General features: G+C 36.9%; 1 protein-coding gene across 2 annotated transcripts in view; it reads left to right on the forward strand.

Annotated features, from left to right (window-relative positions):
- Nucleotides 1-18,806, forward strand: part of SLC15A2 (solute carrier family 15 member 2) — a gene marked incomplete at both ends in the record, with an annotated part of 34,532 nt that extends 15,726 nt beyond the window's left edge. For both annotated transcript variants that reach the window (XM_084232046.1, XM_084232047.1), the window contains 15 exons: nt 2,628-2,710; nt 3,126-3,212; nt 3,381-3,470; nt 3,564-3,608; nt 4,623-4,655; nt 5,376-5,464; nt 6,536-6,617; nt 7,240-7,374; nt 8,796-8,960; nt 9,108-9,151; nt 10,638-10,748; nt 12,239-12,335; nt 17,162-17,308; nt 17,885-17,989; nt 18,630-18,806. In XM_084232046.1, the coding sequence (XP_084088172.1) occupies nt 2,628-2,710; nt 3,126-3,212; nt 3,381-3,470; nt 3,564-3,608; nt 4,623-4,655; nt 5,376-5,464; nt 6,536-6,617; nt 7,240-7,374; nt 8,796-8,960; nt 9,108-9,151; nt 10,638-10,748; nt 12,239-12,335; nt 17,162-17,308; nt 17,885-17,989; nt 18,630-18,806 (1,490 nt within the window). The remainder of the gene's footprint in view (nt 1-2,627; nt 2,711-3,125; nt 3,213-3,380; nt 3,471-3,563; nt 3,609-4,622; nt 4,656-5,375; nt 5,465-6,535; nt 6,618-7,239; nt 7,375-8,795; nt 8,961-9,107; nt 9,152-10,637; nt 10,749-12,238; nt 12,336-17,161; nt 17,309-17,884; nt 17,990-18,629) is intronic.
- Nucleotides 18,807-21,837: the final 3,031 nt, after the last annotated feature.

Raw genomic sequence — 21,837 nt, forward strand, 5'->3', positions numbered from 1 at the left:
TCCTATTAGGTAATTGCTATTGAGGGGTATCCTGTAGACAGGACAGATAAAGTAACTGAATGAAGTCAGAGACCTTTTAAAAATATGCCCAAGTTTACAAAACAGCTAAGAAGTTTTCTGGGAAACTTTAGAAAAGAATGACCTCTGAACCCCTGTAGTAACAATTAAATCAGGATAGGGCCTACCATATATAATTTTTAATTTTTTAAATATTTATATAATTGTCATGTGCAGTCAAGGTTGAGATCTACTACTCTATGCTACAGTATGAAAGAAAGCAAGAGAGATAATTAATTCTCTCAAACTAGCTTATTTCATTAAATAGTTATTTTTCTGATAATTGGAAGACATTTAAAATTCTTTGGACCTTGTACTAACCAGATGAGAAGGGAGTGGGGCATAGAAACAATTGATAGAAGGGGTCCATTGGATTGTGGTGGAGATTTATTAAAATCTTGGTGATGGATGTGGTGTGGTATCATAATATGAAGAGGTAAGAGCTGGTACTCCTAAAACTTAGACTGTGTTGTAAAACAATTTACCATAAAAAATTGTTAAACTGATAGGGCCTCCCCAGTGGTGCAGTGAGTTGAGCACAGCACTGTAATGCTGTCCACGGTCTCTGCAGTGCAGGTTCAGTTCCCAGCTGGCCAGGGAGATACCCACATGGCGCGGCAGACCTCTCCTGGCTTGCCCGCTGCTCCCCTCAGCAGTGCTTTCGGTCCATATGCCTCTTCTGATCCCTGCTCTGTCTCTGGTGAATTCTCTCTGGCCTTTACCCCAGCTCTTGTATAAATAAATAAATCTTTTAAAAAATTATTAAACTAATAAAATAAGATTTTAACAGCTACATTTAGAAAGCAGTAATATGGCATCTAAGTTTAACTACTTCTGCCCTGCTCTGCTCCCAGGCAGTTTGCTACTGAGCAAAAAGAGTAAGAAGAATTGGAACATTCTTAGAAACTGATGTCACTTAGATTGAGTGCCATTCTCTTTACCATTGAGAACCCAGTAATGGAAAAGGAAGGAGGATATGTGTGTTGCTTAGTTTACACAGTCTAAGGAGAAGCTTAGACATGATTATTTCTAACCATTGACCTGGAAACCTGTTCTCACTCTGAGCCTTTGGGTGACACCCCCTTGGAAGATATCCAGTACCAACACATAAAGAACTCAGTAGAGGAAAAAAGAGCCCAGTGACTCAGTGTTCAGCCTAATTATTTTTTACCAGCAGAGTGCGGGTGGCGTGATAGTGAGAGTCAGTTTCCAATTCCAATTCCAAGGAAATCTGTGTGTTATTGCAGAAAAACTGTGATAATGTATTCACTGTTTCCTTCTTCCTTCAAAGTCAAAACATTTTCCTCGTTCATTGATTAGTTTTATGTCTCCTTTTCTGGATCACTGCACAATAATAATATTTATATATCAGAATAATTTTGAAGATCAAAAGATGCTGTGAGTGAAAATTTTTATAAATTGTAAAATATTTTGTTAGTGTTAGCCATCTTTATTAGTCAACTTCTTCAGTTTTCTGGGTCCTAAAAGTCACTCAATTCTCTGGCCATTCACTGTAATTTATATTCATTTATTTTTTTCATTCACTCAACAAACGTTTATTTAATGAATCTATTATGGTTTAGATTTTGTGTCAAGAATTGGGGGTCATATCAGTGAATTAGGCTGCTATAGAGTTCACATTTTGAGAAAATTTATTAGTCTATCAGGAAGAGGACAGCAGACAAGTAACAAGGAATGTACAAAATAGTATGATCAGTGTCACAACTGTGAAAGTAGAGAAAGCTATGAGCACATATAGAGAGGACATCCCACTAAGACTAGGTGGGTCAGAAATGGTTTGCCTGAAGAAATAAGGTGAGACCTTAAGGATTAACTGATATTAATCAAAGAAGTGAACAGAAATCAGATACTATTGGTATCAATAAGATAAGGAGGTAAAGGGCAGTATGATACATTCATGGATCTTAGAGGAATTAAGATAGCCTGGAGTGTAAATGAGAAAATAATGTGGAGAAAATGACAGAAATCAGATAATGAAGGAACTTTCAGGTCATTAGAAAATTGAAACTTCATCAGAAGAACAATGGGGAGCTACAAAAGGATTTTGAACAGAGGAATGAACATTAGGCTTTTATTTTTCAATGGTATCCATTAATACAAATGTAATGTGGAGAAATAAAGCCTTAAGAGTGAGCAAGGATACTTTCTTATCTTGTTTACTAAATTTTTGTAATTCCCTTAATTTTGTGTTCAAGGTGAGTACTTACTCAGCTCACCCCAGTCAGAACTTGATAGGATTAAATATGTGAAGCGAGGGAGAAGGTACATTTCCTGAGTGGATAGTAGGGTAAGAACAGGTTTGGGGCAATACTAATGAATTTTGTTTTGGACTTGTTACATTGGAATATCTAATTGTAGTTACCAGTTTTCTAGAAATATAGTTTAGAGCTCAAAAGAAAGGTTTGATTTGTAGATAACAAACAAGAACTATTAATATATGGATAGTGACTAAGCCATGAAAATAGATCAAATAACTAAAAGATAAGGAAAATAAGGTAGAAAGAAGGCAAGATAAAGAAGCTAAGAACCTTGTTTGTGTGTCACTGCAGCTGTGTTTGCAATGGGAAGCAAAATATACAAAAAACCACCTCCTGAAGGAAACATAGTGATTCGAGTTGTCAAATGTATCTGGGTAAGTCCATGAATTGTTTACCTGCCTTTTTCCAATCAAAGGGAAAGAGATGCTAAACTGAACATACAGACTTTCAAATATTGGAATACATTCTTCTCAATTACCTTTATTCTACTTTTATACCTTTTGGCAAACTGAGATTAAATCAATCTCCCTCTGGGCCTCTACTTAACCATTAAGTCAATAATGTAACTATTTAAAAAAAAAACTGGTAAAAAAATCTTCTGTAAAATAGTTATGTATTTCTGGCAACAGGAAATAAGAATTGATAAAATTATATCTGAATTATTTTGAAATTCAATGTCCAGTGAACTCAGAGGGTTGGAGTAGGTCATTTTAGTACGTTTAAGGGGAGAATAATGATTAGAAAAGTTGGGGCATTAGTCTCTCTACTAATATCTATGTTCTGCCCTAGTTTGCTATTTTCAACCGTTTCAAGAACCGTTCTGGGGACATTCCAAAACGACAGCACTGGCTAGACTGGGCAGCTGAGAAATACCCAGTGAGTTGGAACTCTAGAAATATCTATGCCTCCATAGAGCCTTTCCTACTATCCAAACTGATTCTCTCCTGTGGCATTTGACCATGTCTCATAATGTTCTGGGACACTTCAACACCAAGACAGTAAACTTTAGTTGACAATTCAGCCTGTTCCTTCTTCCCCTTGCAGAAGCAGCTCATTATGGATGTGAAGGCATTGACCAGGGTACTATTCCTTTATATCCCATTGCCCATGTTCTGGGCTCTTTTGGATCAGCAGGTAAGAATAGTTCTTTTCAAAGCTACCCTTTCTACTGGCCCCTTCCCTCTCACAGGAAAGAGCTTTTTCATAAAAGCCTCTGTCTTGCCTCAGGGCTCACGATGGACCTTGCAAGCCACCAAGATGAATGGAAATTTGGTGAGTAGAAGTGATATTCCACAGAATCTATTCCTATCAAGGAAAAATAAATTTCTTTGTGATTTTGCCTAAAAATTGACTAAAGATCATAAGAAGTTGCCTTTAGCATAAAAATACAGAGCAGGCAAACAAAGAATCTGGTCTAGAAACAAAAGCTACACTCTTAACTTTAGAAATCAGGAACATAAGGATGGGAAAGGTTTAAGTATATGCAAGGAAATACTGAGAGGTTGGCTAATGAAGTGATATAGACTTGGCATAGTGATTGCTTTCTTCCTGCCCAGGACACAGCAGGGACAGATTTGATTGGTGCTATTGGCCCCATCGCTCAGGCATGGTTGATAGCAGAGGACCTGGAAGTGGGATATTTTATACATAAATATGGAAAGGATCTGGAAAGTTGTAAGCATCATTTATTCTTCTCCAATCTCCACTTCTTGGCAAACTCAAGGTTCCATCTCTCTCAGTTGTTACACTTCCTAGATCATTGTGTTTTTTTTCCATTGTCTTAATTGTGACAATGTGGACAAGGTGGTATGATGTCAGTGTTTTATTAACCAGTCTATTTGGAACCTACAAAATATAATTTTACTTGTTCCCTTCCACTAGCTGTCCAGGAATTACTATGGTTGTCCTTTTGTAAACCCCCCAGGAAGACAAACTTGAAAGCTCTGTGTGTCAATGGGAGTCTTAAACATGATGTCTTTTACATTATCATTATCTACAAATGCAGCTACTGGCATTAATAAAAACACACTGATTCTATTCTCTCTCCAGCTAAGGAAAACATAGTGAATAAAAAAGAAAAATCTCCCTTAGGCACATCTGTCTTGAGCAAACAGAGCTAGAAGTCATCCCCAGTCGGCCCTCACATAACATACAAGCAAGACAGTGGCCCTGAACCAAAAACCTGATGGATTCTTACACTTTTCAACTGCTAATTAGTAAGAATGTTAACCTAGGCTTTTCTTGTCTTTAGCCATTATCTAAATGTAGTTTGATATATTGTTTCAGGGTCTCTTTGTGCTTCAACCTGACCAGATGCAGGTAGGAGACTTCTCTATAGTCATCTCTTTCCTCATCTGTATATCTCTATATGTAATATTAGTATCACCAATCATATTTGATATTTTTTCCTTGTATGCTAAGGAATGCTAAACATAAGATTGAAAATACTCTCTTTAAGCTCCATACTTCCCTTTCACATTCTCTCTTAAGTAGATAGCTTCTGCCCAGTTCCAGGAGAATGAGTTTCAAGCTTATAGGAAAAGTATAAGCATTGGGTTTTTTTCTCCCTCAGGCCAAGGTGGTATGTTGGAAATATTGTCAAAGCAAGTATAAGACTTTGTAGAATGAGCAAAAAAGTCAGGATCACTATTTGTTGGCTCTAGTTCTTTTTTTAATCCCTTGTTCAACTATTCCCAATTCTTCCTTCTCTCCTTTATTTTTTTTCTGCCAGTCATGACACTTCCCTTTGGGCTATGGAACTGGAGAGGTAAAGTGAAAATAGGAAGGAAGAGTTTCCAACTGAATCACAGAAAAAGTTTCAGAGTGAAATGGGTTCCTTGGGCTATTTGAAGCTAAATCTCATAAAAGAGAGATAGAGTTTTGTGTGCAAAAGATTGAGAGATGTGGAATCATTCTATACTTAGTATGATGAAAATGTGTTTGAATGTGAGAAAGTGTGCGAACAAACACATGAGGCCACATGTTCACACTCATGATAGAAGACACTTGTAACTAATCCTTTTTATTATGGCATTACAGGTAATAAATCCCTTTCTGGTTCTTATCTTCATCCCATTGTTTGACCTTGTCATTTACCGTCTGATCTCCAAGTGTGGCATTAACTTCTCGTAAGTTCTCACCCTACCTGTGTTGCTCTAAGCTTACTCAATCTTTGCCCACTTTAATAAACATTCAGTGTCAATACTTTTTTCTTTAGTTATGATTTATTTTTGTTTATATAAAACCAAATATCATTTTTGTGCTTCTGTTTATCCATGTTAGAGTAAATAGTTATTAATACTGGAGGGTAGAAATTAGATATAATTAATTCTTATTGTAGAAAGTCCATGTCATCACTGCAGACTTAAAACTATGTGATGGTGAAGGAGTAAGACTAAGCCTCGTGGCAAGTCAAAAATATTTTCCTAAACTTGTGGCTTAGTTCTTCAACGCTGCCTCTTCAAAGAAGTCCAAAGTCTTTGATGACAACTAATCCCTATTGTCTCTATGAAACTAAAGGGAAACCTGGTAGAGTGGGGGTAGAATTGTTCCTAATTAGTGCTCCCCCCCATTAGAAATAGAAGTGTTATTCTTTGCAAAGTTTCAAACATCCTCTACTTCCTGATTTAAAATCTGTTTCCTTTTGATGATTATCATATTCATAGTTGTTATTTACTCATTCATTGAGCAGATATTAAACCACAAATCTTGCCCTCCAGAAATTTACTGTTTCGAAAGGGAGCTAAAACATGTACATGGATAACTATTACACAAGGTGAAATATGTTAAGTGCTCTAGGAAAAGGCAAAGTGCCAGGGAAGTGTAGAGAAGGAAGAGAGTCTTCCTTGCTGCCAGGGTCAAGGAAGACTACTGAAGAAGAAGAGCATGAAGTAATAATATATAGCACCTGGCACATAGTAAATATCTGACTATATTGCTACTATTTTTGTTATTATGACTTACTAGATAGAAAAGCCATCATAAAGGAAGAGGTAGGGGATGTGGTGCATTACATAGAATAGTTCTATTTTACTCTGTTGAAAGGAGAAAGAAGAATATATGAAGACAAGTTCTAGGGAATACTTGAACTGTAATTAGTACTAAATCAGAAAAAGTCTATAATGGTATATAGGCTTTGGTGAGGGCTGGACTTTAGTGTCTAAAGTTTATGTGTCATTGTCTCTCCCTTTTCTCCACAGATCACTTAGGAAAATGGCTGTAGGTATGATCCTAGCATGCCTGGCATTTGCAGTTGCAGCAGTTGTAGAGATAAAAATTAATGTGAGTTTAATGAGTCTTAAATTTTATGAAAGCGGTACTATATCTATCTTGTTCACTTTTCTGACGTATTCAATTTTGATTCCCATTGACCTAGCACAGTACTTGTCTTATAGAAGTTGCATGATAGATAATTGTGATAAGTGAGGATATGAGGGGTAGAGAGACCATGCAAAATGAGGCCCAGCTCTACCCTCCTGACTCAGAGTAAACTGCAAAGGAATTCCCAAACACTGACATTGAAGGCATTTGGCCATTTCTTTGAGAGCACAAGTATATGTGATCTATGAGATACTGAAATGAATACCTTTTGGCATATTGAATAACCACTATTGCGGAATGACAGATGAGGCCACAGCTGAGTCAAATATTATGCACTTGACTTTAGCCAAAAGTGATCTTAGCCAAGAAGCGATCTGAGTCAAAAATTACGAAGTCTTACTTGGCTTCAGGTACCCTTTCCAAACTGCTTTCGGTGTTATTGTAAGTCAAATGTTATTCAAAAGAAGAAAAATGTGTCCTGACTAGATGAGCTAGGCTGCCAGAGATAGAACTGAGAATTGTGTACTCAGTGTACTGAAAGGATTGTTTGTTAGTGAATCTCACTTGTGTTTTCTGTTCCAAGGGAATGACTACACCCCAGCCAGGCCCCCAAGAGATTTTCCTACAAGTCTTGAATCTAGCAGATGATGAAGTAAAGGTGACAGTGCTGGGAAATGACAATAATTCTATGTTGGCAGAGTCCATCAAGTCCTTTCAGGTGAGGTATGGACTTGAATGAAGAGAAAGACATTCAGATTATGCACCAAGTCAGCAGCATAACATAGTGGTTAAGAGCATGCATTTATGGAATCTAACTGCCCTAGTCTTATTCTGGGTTCCGCCATTCCCTAGTTTCTAAGACCCTGAACAAGTTATTTTATCTTTGAACATCAGTTTCAACAATAATTTTAATATCGTAAGCTGTTTTAAGGCTAAGTATTATGTATTTAGCATAATGTTTAGCATAATGTAGTGTTTATCTGTTTATCACTACATTATGTGTATATCTGGGTGATTATAAGCTCTCAGTAGGTTGTAATTTGTATTATTCTTTAAAACTGCCTCCTAATAATCATCATCTGGATTTTTAATTGAGTATTGTCAGTCCTATTACTGTACATATTCTGAAATATTTTGTATATTGTATTATTTTCTTTTATTGAGGTAATGATTTACAACACTATATGATTCAGAGTTCCAGGTTCACATCTCTCTGAATGAATATTATATATATATATAATTAAGATGTTTTATATATAAATTAAAATTTTTATATAAATATATATGTAATATACATTTATTGTTGAAAATTGGAGTATACATAGAAAGATATGAAAACCACTTATAATTCCATCACTCAGAGATACCAATAATTTTTTTGTGTAAATGAGCAAATTTTTAAAAACATTCAAACTCCTTATACTGTTTTGATATTTTCCTAGCATTAATTGCATCATAAGTTTTTTCTCATGCCCTTAGATAATATTTGAGTACATGATTTTAATGAACACATAATATTCTATTTCATGGATATATTACTTTTTGTTAAATATTTTCTTATGGGTATTTAAGTTTTATTATTATATATAATTCTATAATGACCTTCCTTCTTCTAAATCATTATACATGCCTTTAATTACTCCTAAGATATATTCCTAGAAATGGAATTATTAGTCTAGTGGGTAATGCTGAAAGAATCGCATAGTTTGACTGTTTTTTTTTTTTTTTTTTTTTTATAGAGGCATGCTTTATTTATTTGTTTTGCTGGTTTTGTTTTGTTTGTTTTTGTTTATACATGCACTGGGTACAGGCAGAAGCGCGGGAGGGTGAGAGAATTCACCAGAGCCAGAGCGGGGAGCAGAGCAGGCAGAAGGACCGAAGTACACTGCTGAGGGGAGCAGCGGGCGGCAGGAGAGGTCTGCGCGCCATGTGGGACCCTCCTCTGGTAGCCGGGGAGCAGCCGGGGATCGAACCGGCGGCGCAGAGGCCACGCGCAGCTTCGCAACCCAGCGCTCAACCGCTGCGCCACCGGGGAGGCCCAAGAATCGCATAGTTTGAAGTTACCCTGCCTGGAGTACTATGAGACTGTGATATTCAAGATAAGCAGGAGATGAGTGTGACATATTCTTTATTCTACAGAAAATGCCACACTATTCCAAACTCCACCTGAAGACAGAAAGCCAGAATTTCCACTTTTACCTCAACTATCATAATCTGTCTGTCAATACCAACAATTCTGTGGAAGAAAAGAACTGGTACAGTCTGATTATTCGAGAAGATGGGAAAAATATTTCCAGCATGATGGTAAATTGGCCTAGTTTCCATATTGTAACCCTACAGTATGATGACTAGATCATCAGTATCTTACCATTGACATGCCTGTGATCAATTTTTTCAATTATTGATTCCCTGTTGTCATCTGTAACTGATTTTCACTTTCTTCCATTATAGGTGAAAGATGAAAACAGAACAACTAATGGGATGACAGCTGTGAGGTTTGGATGTCCAGGAGAACCTAGGGCACTTTGTTCTTTTGAATCTTGTGTTTCATTTGACCAGTGGGGTTTTAGATGAAGAATCCTTACATTCTACTTATATTAAACTAGTATACTCTTTCCTAGGATGTCAGGGGCATGTGTATTAAAGGGATTTTCCAGAATGTGAAAGGCAAATAGGATTTCTTTCCCATGTGATATTCAGAGATGACCCTGAATCTATGTATGTTCCTGTGTTCTGATGCATAAATCCCTTCTTGCTCTCAGGAGTACCTTTCTCTCTGTGATCACCAGAAAGAAATTTGTAACTGAGCAAACAATTTTCCCTTCATTATTGGTAATTGAATATCAATTATTGTTACTTTGTTTTTAAAGTATAGTTTTTATTATAAACCTATGGAGGTATCATGGTGTATAATATAATATATCTGGTTTCAAAGGACCTTGCATTTAATCTGCATAAGGCTAAAGGTCTTCTCATGCAGCCTGGGAAAGTTACAAAGATAAAGCACTGAAGAAGTCAGCAGGAATCTGACGTGTACAGATACAAATGCCTTTGACCTTCAAAATTAGGTGGTTGTTGTTGACAATAGCATTTGGAGGAGAAACTTTTAATTAGAAATCTGAATTTCACTTGAGGGTAGAAGAATCATAATACTTTGCTTTTGATGTACTTCAGAGAAAAATAAATGGCTCAAAAGAAGTAAGACAACAGTGAGGATAAGCTTCCCTGGGTCAGAGAGCACTAGGAACATCCAGATGTATGAAAGAAAGCAATTTGTAACTGATCTAAAGTTTAGGAATCAACATTAAGGATTCTAGAAGGAACTGCCCTTCTTATCCCTTGGTTCAAGGATCAAGACAAAAGCTATCAAAATAGAAATCTGTCAAAAATCCATACTGAGGAGACAATTTAGGCACCCAATTCAGAAAACCAGAAAGATCCCTGTGTAAGAATCCAGCATTCCCTGCCAACCTGGAAAAAATGATAATTCAACTCTTAGGGCTGGGAGTCTGAGTTTTGCATAGGCCAAGTCAGACTTCATTTATGAGGGTAAAATTCCAACTTTATGTATATACTGGTGTGTATGCGTGTTTGTGTATAATTTCTTAGTGGAATCTCAACTGATGGATCCCAGCATTACAAGAGGGAAAATCTGGGCTCACCTAAGATAGATTAGTGAAGTAACTCAAACTTCCATGGTTGATCATGACAGAGTCTACCTTAGAGATCAGGTGAGGATGTGGCAGATAGAAAGCTATTACTTCAGGAGAGAGAAGGTTAGGGATAGCTAGACTCTTATTACTTCTTAAATGCAAGTTAATTCACCCAGTTAACAATATGCATTATATACCTTTTATGTGCCAGCCACTATTCTAGGCACTGGGGATAAAGTGGTAAGCAAAACAAAAAGGCTACTACCCTTCAAGAGGTGTCTCTGTTTGGGATTATTTGTCTGATCTGTGACAATGTCTCCATCTTTAGGTTTGTAAACACTTTATATGAAGAAGTCAACATCTCCCTGGGTAGAGGTATTTTCCTGAATGTTGGCGAAGACTATGGTGTGTCTGCTTACAGAACTGTGCAAAGTGGAGAGTAAGAACAATATCCTAGTGGACATTTACTTTTATTAACAACTATTTTAAAATTCTTTCTTTGCATATTGGTGGAGGAATCAGATAGATGTATGTTGGCTAATTTTGAGTATATCCAGACTCCTGCTCTTTTTCTATCCTTGAGGCCATCCCTCAGTCTTACCTTTGTCTGCAAGATTTATTGAGATAAGGATTGCAGTGAAGGCCATACTGTGTAGTTAACAAAGCCATCTCTCCGAGGTTGCCATTTATCATTGACTCTCACTTCTACCTTTGGCACCTCCTATTGGCACTTCATTACTTTGAGCTTATTCTTTCAGGTTCACTGTTTTATACTATTCCACTAATTCATAAGACCCATAAAAGAAAACTTCATAATGCTTAGGTTAGAAGACTTAGAACCTGATCTCCACAAAAGAAGGAGATTTATACCTATTTTTTCAGGCTTACAGTTAAAAAAAAAAAACCCTTATTCAGATAAGAGGCAGAAAAACCAGGTATGACATTATTTACTCTGGTTTATAGCAATACAGGTTTGTATCAAGAAACAAGCTCTAATAAACAATCCAATCTTACAACTTAAAGGACTAGAAAAAGAACAAATTAAACCAAAACCTAGTAGGAGAAAGAAAATAACAAGTATTAGAGCAAGGGTAAATAAAAGAGAAATAAAAAAGACAGTACAAAAGATCAATGAAGCCATAGCTGGTTCTTTGAAAAAGTAAACCAAATAGACAGACTTCTAGTTAAGCTTACCAAAAAAGAGAGAGAGAGAAATTCTTTTTTTAGTTGAATGAATTGAACTGAATCAGAAATGAGAGTGAAGTTACAACACACATCATAAAAATACAGAGAATAAGAGACTATGAACATGTTTATGCCAACATTAGAAAATATCAAAGAAATGGAAAGATTCTTAGACTAATACAATCTACTAAGACCAAATCACGAATAAATAGAAAATTTGAGCAGACCAATTACAAGTAAGAAAATTGAAACAGCAATCAAAAGTCATCCCAAAACTAAACACCAGGACCATATAGCTTCAGCAGGGAGTTCTGCCAAACTTTCAAAAATGAATTAATACCTATCCTTCCCAAACTCATTCAAAAAATTAGAGAGGGAATGCTTCCAAATACAATTTATGAGGCCAACATTACCCTGATACCAAAAGGAGAGAAGGATATCACAAAAAAAGAAACCTGCAAAACAATATCCCTGATGAACAGATACAAAAGTCCTCAACAAAGTCTTAGCAAATAAAATTTAAGAATCATTAAAAGGGTAATACACCATCAAATAAAATTTTTAAAAAGACAATCAAGCTAAAAAAGAGAAGTATTAACTCTTAGAGACTCGTCTCTTCAATAAGAAATAGTAACTTCACTGCTTGATACACCATCAGTAGAAAAATTCAGTCATTCTTTCCCCTGGAGATAGTATTTTTCTAAACTGTGATCTTTATTCTAAACTAAAGTTGTCTTGTTCCAGCTACCGTGCAGTGCATTGTAGGACAGAAGATAAGAACTTTTCATTGAATTTGGGTCTACTGGACTTTGGTGTGTCATATGTGTTCATTATTACTAATGTAAGTAGCCCACATTACCCTTCCATTGATCTTTATATCTACAGCTATGTCTATCTTTAGCTGTATCTACCAAAGACAACTCTGGCAAGAGAGGATCACATACTTATTTCTAGTAAGGTAATGGGTTCTATACAGACTTTAGAAAGCTACCTAGGTCCCCACAGGAGACATTGAAAAGACATTAGACTTTAGAAAGCTACCTAGGTCTCCATAGGAGACATTAACACTGGCAGCAGGCACAAGAGCTTTTTTTTAAAATTTTTTTTATTTTTATATTCCCCATACAATTGAACCCCCCTTATTTTGACCTCAGTCCCTCCTTCCCCCCGCTTCCCCCCATAATGTATCTCTGGTTTATAGTTGTTTGTTGATTTTGATTTTTTCTTTCTTATAGTTATTCTTTTTTCCTGATCCCTTATTTAGGTTTATAGATTCCTGCTATGAGTGAGATCATCTGGTATTTTTCTTTTTCTTTCTGGCTTATTTCGCTGAGCATGATCCCTTCCAGCTCCATCCATGTTGATGCAAATTGCGTGTGTTTATCTTTTTTGATTGCTGAGTAATATTCCATGGTGTATATGTACCACATCTTCTTTTTTTTTTTTTTTTTTTTTGTATAGAGGCATGCTTTATTTATTTGTTTGCTGGTCTGTTTGTTTGTTTTGTTTATACATGCACTGGGTACAGTCAGAAGCGCGGGAGGGTGAGAGAATTCACCAGAGCCAGAGCAGGGAGCAGAGCAGGCAGAAGGACAGAAGTACACTGCTGAGGGGAGCAGCGGGCGGCAGGAGAGGTCTGCGCGCCATGTGGGACCCTCCTCCGGTGGCCGGGGAGCAGCTGGGGATCGAACCGGTGCCGCAGAGGCCGCGGGCAGCTTCGCAACCCAGCGCTCAACCGCTGCGCCACCGGGGAGGCCCTGTACCACATCTTCTTGATCCAGTCATCTATTTTTGGACATTTGGGTTGTTTTCAAAACTTAGCTATTGTAAATAGTGCAGCTATAAACATCGGCATTCAGGTGCCCTTTGGAATTTATGTTTCCATGTCATTTGGGTAAATACCTAGGAGTGGAATTGCTGGATCATATGGAAGCTCTATGTTTAGTAGGTCCAGAAATCTCCACACAGCTCTCCATAGTGGTTGGACCAGTTTGCACTCCCACCAACAGTGCAGAAGAGTTCCTTTTTCTCCACAACCTCGCCAACATTTGTTGTTGCTAGTTTTTTTAATAGGTGCCATTCTCACTGGTGTAAGATAGTATCTCATTGTAGTTTTGCACAAGATCTTGAGGGACAGAGACAGAATTTATCTCGAGTAACTGCTATGAGGTGACATGGTCTCATTATGGTCCCAAGTAAACAAAGATTATATATGTCTTCTTATTGACTCCACATGCAGGTTTCCTGGCTCCCTGGAAAAGCATATCTGCTAGCACAAGTTTGGGGGATCAATTAATGATGGTCCTTCAAAAGCAGCTGTCTCAAGGGCAGGATTATCTCTGAACTTTAATTTTGATGTCCACTTTGATTCTTATTTTCTTTCATTACCTTTTTACATATGACATTGTATTAAATATAAGTAGAAGACTGAAAAGGAACATTTCTAGAGGTGTGATGAATATAGTCTGTAAAAGTTTATCTTAATTAATTTAATTGCCCTGATATCTTTGGTATGCCATTTTTATTACTTTATTGGATATAATTCATATATCATAAATTCACCCATTTAATGTGTACTATGGTTTAAATATATTAACAGCCAATATATACCAATATATAGTCAATATATGTAGAATATATGTGCTCAGTGATTTTTATTTTTATTATTTTTTTAAAGATTTATTTATTTATGCACACAAGAGCTGGGGTACAGGCCAGAGGTGTGGGAGTGAGAGGATCCACCAGAGACAGAGTGGGGAACAGAACAGGCAGATTGACTGAAATACACTGCTGAGGGGGGCAGTGGGCAAGACAGGAGAGGTCTGCTGCACCACATGGGTTACTCCCTGGTGGGCCGGGGATCGAACTCATGCTGCAGAGGTTGCAGATTATCAGATTGCTTCATAGCGCAGTGCTCAAGCCCTGCGCCAGCCACCAGGGAGGCCTGCTCAGTGATTTTTAAATATAGAAACAAAGTTGTGGACTTTTAGAACATTTTCTTCATTCTCCAAAAACCCCCAAAATAGTCATTCCCCATTTCCGCCCAAACCCTCTAACCCTTGGCAACCACTTCTGTACTTGCTGTCTCTATAAATTTGCCTATTCTGGACATTTGATATAAATAGAATGACAAACTATGTGGCTTTTTCTATCTGGACTCTTTCTTCTTTCATTTAGTATATTTTCAAGGTTTATCCACATTGTAGCAGACACAGTACCTCATTCTTAAATTAACAAATAATGTTTCATTGAATGGATATAATACATTTTATTTACCTGTTCATTACTTGGTGGATTTTTAGGTTGTTTCTAGTTTTGACTATTACAAGTAATGTTGTTATGAATATTCATGCCAAGATTATATGTTTTCACTTTTCTTGGGTATATAAGTAGGGTGCTTTTCACCAATAGTATATGAGGGTTATAATTTCTTCACATCCTTGCTAACACTTGGCTTTCTGTTTTTTTTTTTTTTATAGTCATCCTAAAAGGTATAAAATAACATTTCATTGTGGTTTTGATTTGTGTTTTCCTGATATTTAATGAAGTTGAGTATTTTTTCAGGTACATCTAGGCCATTTGGATATCTGCTTTGTATCAGATATAAGCTTTGCAAATATTTTCTCTTATTCAATAAATTGTCTTTTTAACTTTCTTGATGGTGCCTCATTGGAGCACATATTTAATTTTTATGGTGTTCAAGTTATCTATTTTTTCTTTTGACATCAAAAATGTAAGTACCCTTTAGGTGGAGTTTATGCTATCTAGTTAATGATAGTTCCATTCAACCTGAGATACTTATTTAATTACCTGCCTGTGGGTATTTGAGTATGTGACCTTGATTTCCAAGTTCAGATCATGGTCTTCTCTTAAACTGAGAAAACCCAAACATAAGAGCAAGTATTATTCACAATATCAACTAAAGCAAAATTTACCTTACTATTATAAATCCAGTAGCTCTTTGACTCAGAGTGTCAGTGACATTTGGACACTAAAGATTTTTGATTTTAAGGGCTTTTGACCTTAATTTTTTTACCTCATTATAACCAGATATTATACCTACTAACAGTGTTTTTACTACAGGTCTATAAAATTTAAAAAATTTATTTCATATATATAGAGAGTACACCATACTTTATATAAAACAAAACCAAACTAATAACCAACATGTAGTAAAACTAATTTTTGACAAAAAATTATAAAAATCATATATATTTGGTAACATTGATAATAAAAAAAATTGACCGTGAAAAAAAAATTTTGACTATATTTAGTAGAAAAAATTACATCTTTTTTTTTTAAATAATAAATTTTATTTTTATATTCCCCATACAATTGCAACCCCCCCATTCTGACCCCAATCCCTCCCTTCCCGCCCCCCACCCCCCAAAAAGTGTCTCTGGTTCATAGTTTTTTGTTGATTTTGATTTTCACTTTCTTATAGTTATTCATTTTCCTGGTCCCTTATTTAAGTTTTCTAGATTCCTGCTATGAGTGAGACCATCCGGTAGTTTTCTTTTTCTTTTTGGCTTATTTCGCTGAGCATGATCCCTTCCAGCGCCATCCATGTTGCTGCAAATTGCATGTGTTTATCTTTTTTGAATGCTGAGTAATATTCCATGGTATACATGTACCACATCTTCTTGATCCAGTCATCTACTTTTGGGCATTTGGGCTGTTTCCAAAGCTTAGCTATTGTAAATAGTGCTGCTATAAACATAGGGGTGCAGGTGTTCTTTGGAATTGATGTTTCTGTGTCCTTTGGGTAAATAGCTAGGAGTGGAATTGCTGGATCATATGGAAGCTCTATGTTTAGTAGGTCCAGAAATCTCCACACAGCTCTCCATAGTGGTTGGACCAGTTTGCACTCCCACCAACAGTGCAGAAGAGTTCCTTTTTCTCCACACCCTCGCCAACATTTGTTGTTGCTAGCTTTTTTAATATGTGCCATTCTCACTGGTGTAAGATGGTATCTCATGGTAGTTTTGATTTGCATTTCCCTGATTACAAGTGGTGTTGAACATTTTTTCATATGCCTGTTGGCCATTTGCATTTCCTCTTCGGAGAAGTTTCTTTTTAGCTCTTCTGCCCATTGAAAAAATTACATCTTATTGACAAAATTTGAATGAGTACAATTTGCATTAAATAGCCAGTAAATAGAATTTAAAACATCAAATGGTATTTAATAAGAAATTTTAAAAATTGATCAACAAAATGCTCAATGTTAGGGTTATCAAGAAAATAATTCATTCAAATAAAGGTAATTTTAGTAAAATTAAAATTTTAATGCCACTGTTAAAAGCAGTATAATTGTAGTGACTAACATAGAAATTTGGACAAGGATTAAATTTTCTCCAGTACATGCTTTCTGAAAATTCATTGTTTGTATAATTCAAATGCCATTTTATATTTTAAATGTTAGTCAGGATCAAAATACCCAATAGGATATAAAAGTGAGTATTAAACTACAATATTAAAATGTTCTACTGTTTAAGGACTCTGTGAAAAAAAAAATATCTAATTGACTGAAGTCAGGCAAGTAAGTACAATGTTACCAAAAGGAATTTCAAAACCACAAATTGTATAGAAATTGCTCAGTCTCTTGAAGGTAGCAAGAGGATGGAATGAGGACTGCTGACGAGCCAGTTTCTTCTTTCCCTCGCTTAGAACACCAATCAGGGTCCTCAGGCCTGGAGAATGGAAGACGTTCCACCCAATAAAATATCCATTGCGTGGCAGCTACCACAATATGCCCTGGTTACAGCTGCAGAGGTCATGTTCTCTGTCACAGGACTTGAGTTTTCTTATTCTCAGGTAGGTTTCTGCAAGTGGAAAGTAAAGATAGAACTTGCTCAGAGGATGGTAAGTTTTAATTCTGTCATTCCCTTAAGTCAGTATGAAACACTGGTCAGTACCTCCATATTTTTTGGCCTTAGATTTTTTATATATGATTTTGAACAGAGAGTCATCTTGACTCCTAGGATCATGGCAGTGCAGCCAGGAAGGGATACTTACAGAATAAGAGTAAGGAATGTGAAGTCAAACTGTCTATGTCCAAATTCTGGCTGTACAACCTGTTGTGTAAACTTGAACAAGAGAATTATCATATCGGATGCTATTTTTCTTCATGTATAAAATAAGAATACCAACAGAACCTATCTCTTAGAATTGTGATGGAGATTATAACATATAATGAATTAAAATATTCAATTAAGAACTCTCTCTTATTATTGTTAACATTGTTATCACCCCCCGAATCATGTGATACCTGAACTAAATGGGGGAAGTTTGGATCTGGACGCTCTTGTGGGAAACATTTTCTGGATAGATGCTTGGGACATGAGTGTGGTGTGAGGAGTTTCTTTGCTCACAAACTTGTGTCCTCTCTAGGCTCCTGCTAGCATGAAATCTGTCCTCCAGGCAGCCTGGTTGTTGACAGTTGCTGTTGGGAATATCATCGTGCTTGTCGTGGCACAGTTCAGTGGCCTGGTGCAGGTATGGTTCTGAGGAAGACTTCTGTCCGCCCAAGAAGTTCCTCTGACTCTCTGCTGCTGCCACATCACTCTGTATCCCACATTCCCCACTCAGTGCTGTGATGTGAGATGTGATAGATGTACAGACTTTTTCAGGAAAACAGATGTGTAAGTGGCAATAGTAGCCACCATAGACCCATGTGAAGATAGGCCTTTGAACCCAGGCTTCTAGCAAACTTCTGCTTACACTGGTGACCCTGGGTCAATTTAGTCCCCAGTTCTCATCCTATGAAGATCTCTTTATTTTTTTATTTTTATTTTTAAAGATTTATTTATTTGTTTATTTATTTAATTTATTTATACAAGCACTGGGTACAGTCAGAAGCGCAGGAGGGTGAGAGAATTCACCAGAGCCAGAGCGGGGAGCAGAGCAGGCAGACTGACGAAGTACACTGCTGAGGGGAGCAGCGGGCGGCAGGAGAGGTCTGCGTGCCATGTGGGACCCTCTTCCCGTGGCCTGGGAGCAGCCGGGGATTGAACTGGCGCTGCAGAGGCTGTGGGCAGATTTGCAACCCAGCGCTCAACCGCTGCACCACCAGGGAGGCCCCCTGAAGATCTCTTTAATTTTCCCACAGTCTTATCTTTTGTCTTTCTTTCCACAGTGGGCTGAATTCATTTTGTTTTCCTGCCTCCTGTTGGTGGTCTGCCTGATCTTCTCAATCATGGCCTACTACTATGTTCCCATAAAGCCAGAGGATATTCAGGGGCCAGCAGAGAAGCAGATTCCTCATATCCAAGGGAACATGATCAACCTGGAGACCAAGAGTACAAAGCTCTAGTGTCTCCCTGGACTCTGCCCACAATTCCTGGCTCTGGTCTTGGCCATCACCCATCTTCAAGAATCTTTTTTCCTGCTTGATGAAGGTATAGAAGTACCATCATATCTGAGCTGGTCCCCTTTATTTTTCTCCCATTATAGAGGCAGTTCTATCATTGAGTTTTCCAGAATATTAAAGAGCAAGACTTCTGAGACTATCAGTGAAGTTAGTAAACCTTGTGTAGTATTGCTGAAGCTGGGCTGGTGTCTCTAGATGGTCATGAAAAGCACAATAGCGAAAGGGAAATTACTCTTTGTACATTTTCAAAATTAACATTGGAATTGCTTTACCTGTCATTTAGAACCAATGACTCCATTTTTTGAGGTGCTGATATATGGGTAAAATTGCTGGATAACAGAAAAATGGTACTGCAAATTTCTTCCTAAGCAGTATAATCAAACTATTCACAAGGACCTTAAGAAATGGTATGTCTAGTATAATCTGGTCCAGATACTAACTTGCCAAATATCTAGGTTTTTAATAAGACCTCAGTACATTTTTCAGCACATTTGATAGGAGACAGAATAACATTTTATTAACCCATAGGAGAAGATATGTCTTTCTGATAAGTATAGTATTTTATCTACTAACCCAAACACTCCTTTCTTAGTATGATAGATCTTCAGAAACCAAGTTAAAGATAGTAAACATGGTTAGGAAAAACAGAACAGGTGTAAATTGCAGAAATTTTGATGAATCTACTGTGCACATTCTTCTTAGGGAATATAGTGTTTCAGCCCTGGTTATGCCCTCCCATAGTCAGATGTGTAGACACTAATTATAATTCTCCAATCCTGCCTTTTCAATGTTGTTAGCCAGTTTTTAAAAATTATTACATCATGTCTCATTCAACAAATATTTAAGAACAATATTTTTCATGAGTCCCACTTCCTTTTTTAATATTACTCTTTTGAATCTCAAAGTAGTGGCTCTGTTTTGATTTTTTTAATCTTGCTTTACTTTTCCAATAATTTTAAAATGTCACTTCTTCATTTAGGTCTGGGAATTCCTTGTTTATTCAAAACATTATATTAATTCTCTAGTTTGGAGCTTCTAAAATGGTGGTGCTCAGTGGAGAGGCAGAGTTCCATGTGAATTGCAGGGGAGAAAAGGTAGCACATGAGAAAATATTTGTTTGTTTCTTTGTTGGTGAAAGATGTTGAGAAATTTTCCCTTGTACATAGTGAATGAATCACTGGACAGACCTGGGAAAATCATTACTCTACATTGTATTGATGGGGAAAAAATTTCACAACCACTGTGCCATTTCCATGGTTTTTCTTCATCATTATCATCTATGAGATTCATCTGTGTTGAATCTCAAACTGGTAAGCTAACAAGTAAGGAAAGTTGTGTGCTTCTCAAATGTAATATACTTTAGTTTATGTGACCAAGATTTCAAAAATACAAAAGTAATGGCAACAGCAGTGTTCCTAGAAATCTGAGCATATTCTTTCAGAAGATATTCTCTTCATTTTTAAGCAGTTTAACTCATTATGTTCTTAGGAACTTTTGTTTCAAGAGATGTTAACAGTTCTCTGTGAATAGAAGTTTCTATGTACAAATAAATTTTGGGAATGAAGCATATTATATTCTCTTCTTAATATTTGCATGTTATAGATCAATGAAGACACTAGATACTTTCTTTAGCCTGACATGGTATAATGTCCTGAAAAACATTTGTTTGGGAAAAACTGAAATAGGAAAATCTTCCTTATATGGAACTAAAATCTTCCTCTTGTTTATGGAAGCAAGGGGCAAGAGAGAATTCCAGGAAGAGTCCATCATAAGCAATGCTGAAAAGTTAAGAAAACAAAGCAGTGCCTCCCTGGTGGCGCAGTGGTTGAGCGCTGGGCTGCGAAGCTGCCCGCAGCCTCTGCAGCGCAGGTTCAATCCCCGGCTGCTCCCCGGCCACCGGAGGAGGGTCCCACATGGTGCGCAGACCTCTCCTGCCGCCCGCTGCTCCCCTCAGCAGTGTACCTTGGTCCTTCTGCCTGCTCTGCTCCCTGCTCTGGCTCTGGTGAATTCTCTCACCCTCCCGCGCTTCTGACTGTACCCAGTGCTTGTATAAATAAATAAATCTTAAAAAAAAAAATACATTAAAAAAAAAAAGAAAACAAAGCATTGGGGAAATGAATAGCCTGATTTGCTTCAAGTATACAAAGTAGTAGTGAGAGATAAGTTTGAAAAAGATGACATATAATAGTATGTTAATTCAACAGCTATAATTTTGATTCTTTTCTAACTTCCTCCCCCGCAGCCCACCAGTGCTTCTCATCTCAATCAGAATAAAATCCAAGGCCTAAAAGACCTGACTTTTGCCTAACCTAATCTTTAGCAGCCTCTGCTCCTTTGACTACTATGCTAAAACCACTCATGCCTTCTCTGATTCTCAAACCTGTCAAACTTGTTTCTGCCTTAGGATTTCCACAATGCTTGGAATGCACTTTCTCCTAATCTTTCTTGGTTGTTCTCATTCCTAGGTTCTTAAGTTAATATGTCAGTTCTTCATCACATGACCTCTCAATTTGAAATAGTCACCTACCATAACATGTATAAATATGAATTTCAGAGGACAGAAAGACAGTATAGGTCGTTCAATCAGAAAATGTTTGTTGAGCACCTGCTAAGGTCCACATGTGCTATACACATGACAGGAAAAAAATGAATGAAACACAGTCTTGCTATTAATAAACTTAATGAGTTTTCAGTTTTCAAAATTTTTCTTTAATAGCATTGTGTCTTGCTAATTGTAGTATCCGACTCTTGATCTTATGCTGCCTTATCTTCTGCAATCACATTCTTGTAAGGAACAGAAATATGTCATTGAGCATGAGGCAACCCATCATGATGGTCAAGAGAAATGTAGCAGAGTGGATTCTAGGCAGGGTTGTCCCAAACTGTTAACTTCAGTAGTGGTCTATTTCTTATTTGGTGGAAGATATTCATCATTTCTATCTTATAGTAGTGTTTCATTTCCTCTGCCCAACTT

Source organism: Talpa europaea, assembly GCF_964194135.1.
Source record: "Talpa europaea genome assembly, chromosome: 4".
Lineage (NCBI taxonomy): Eukaryota > Metazoa > Chordata > Mammalia > Eulipotyphla > Talpidae > Talpa > Talpa europaea.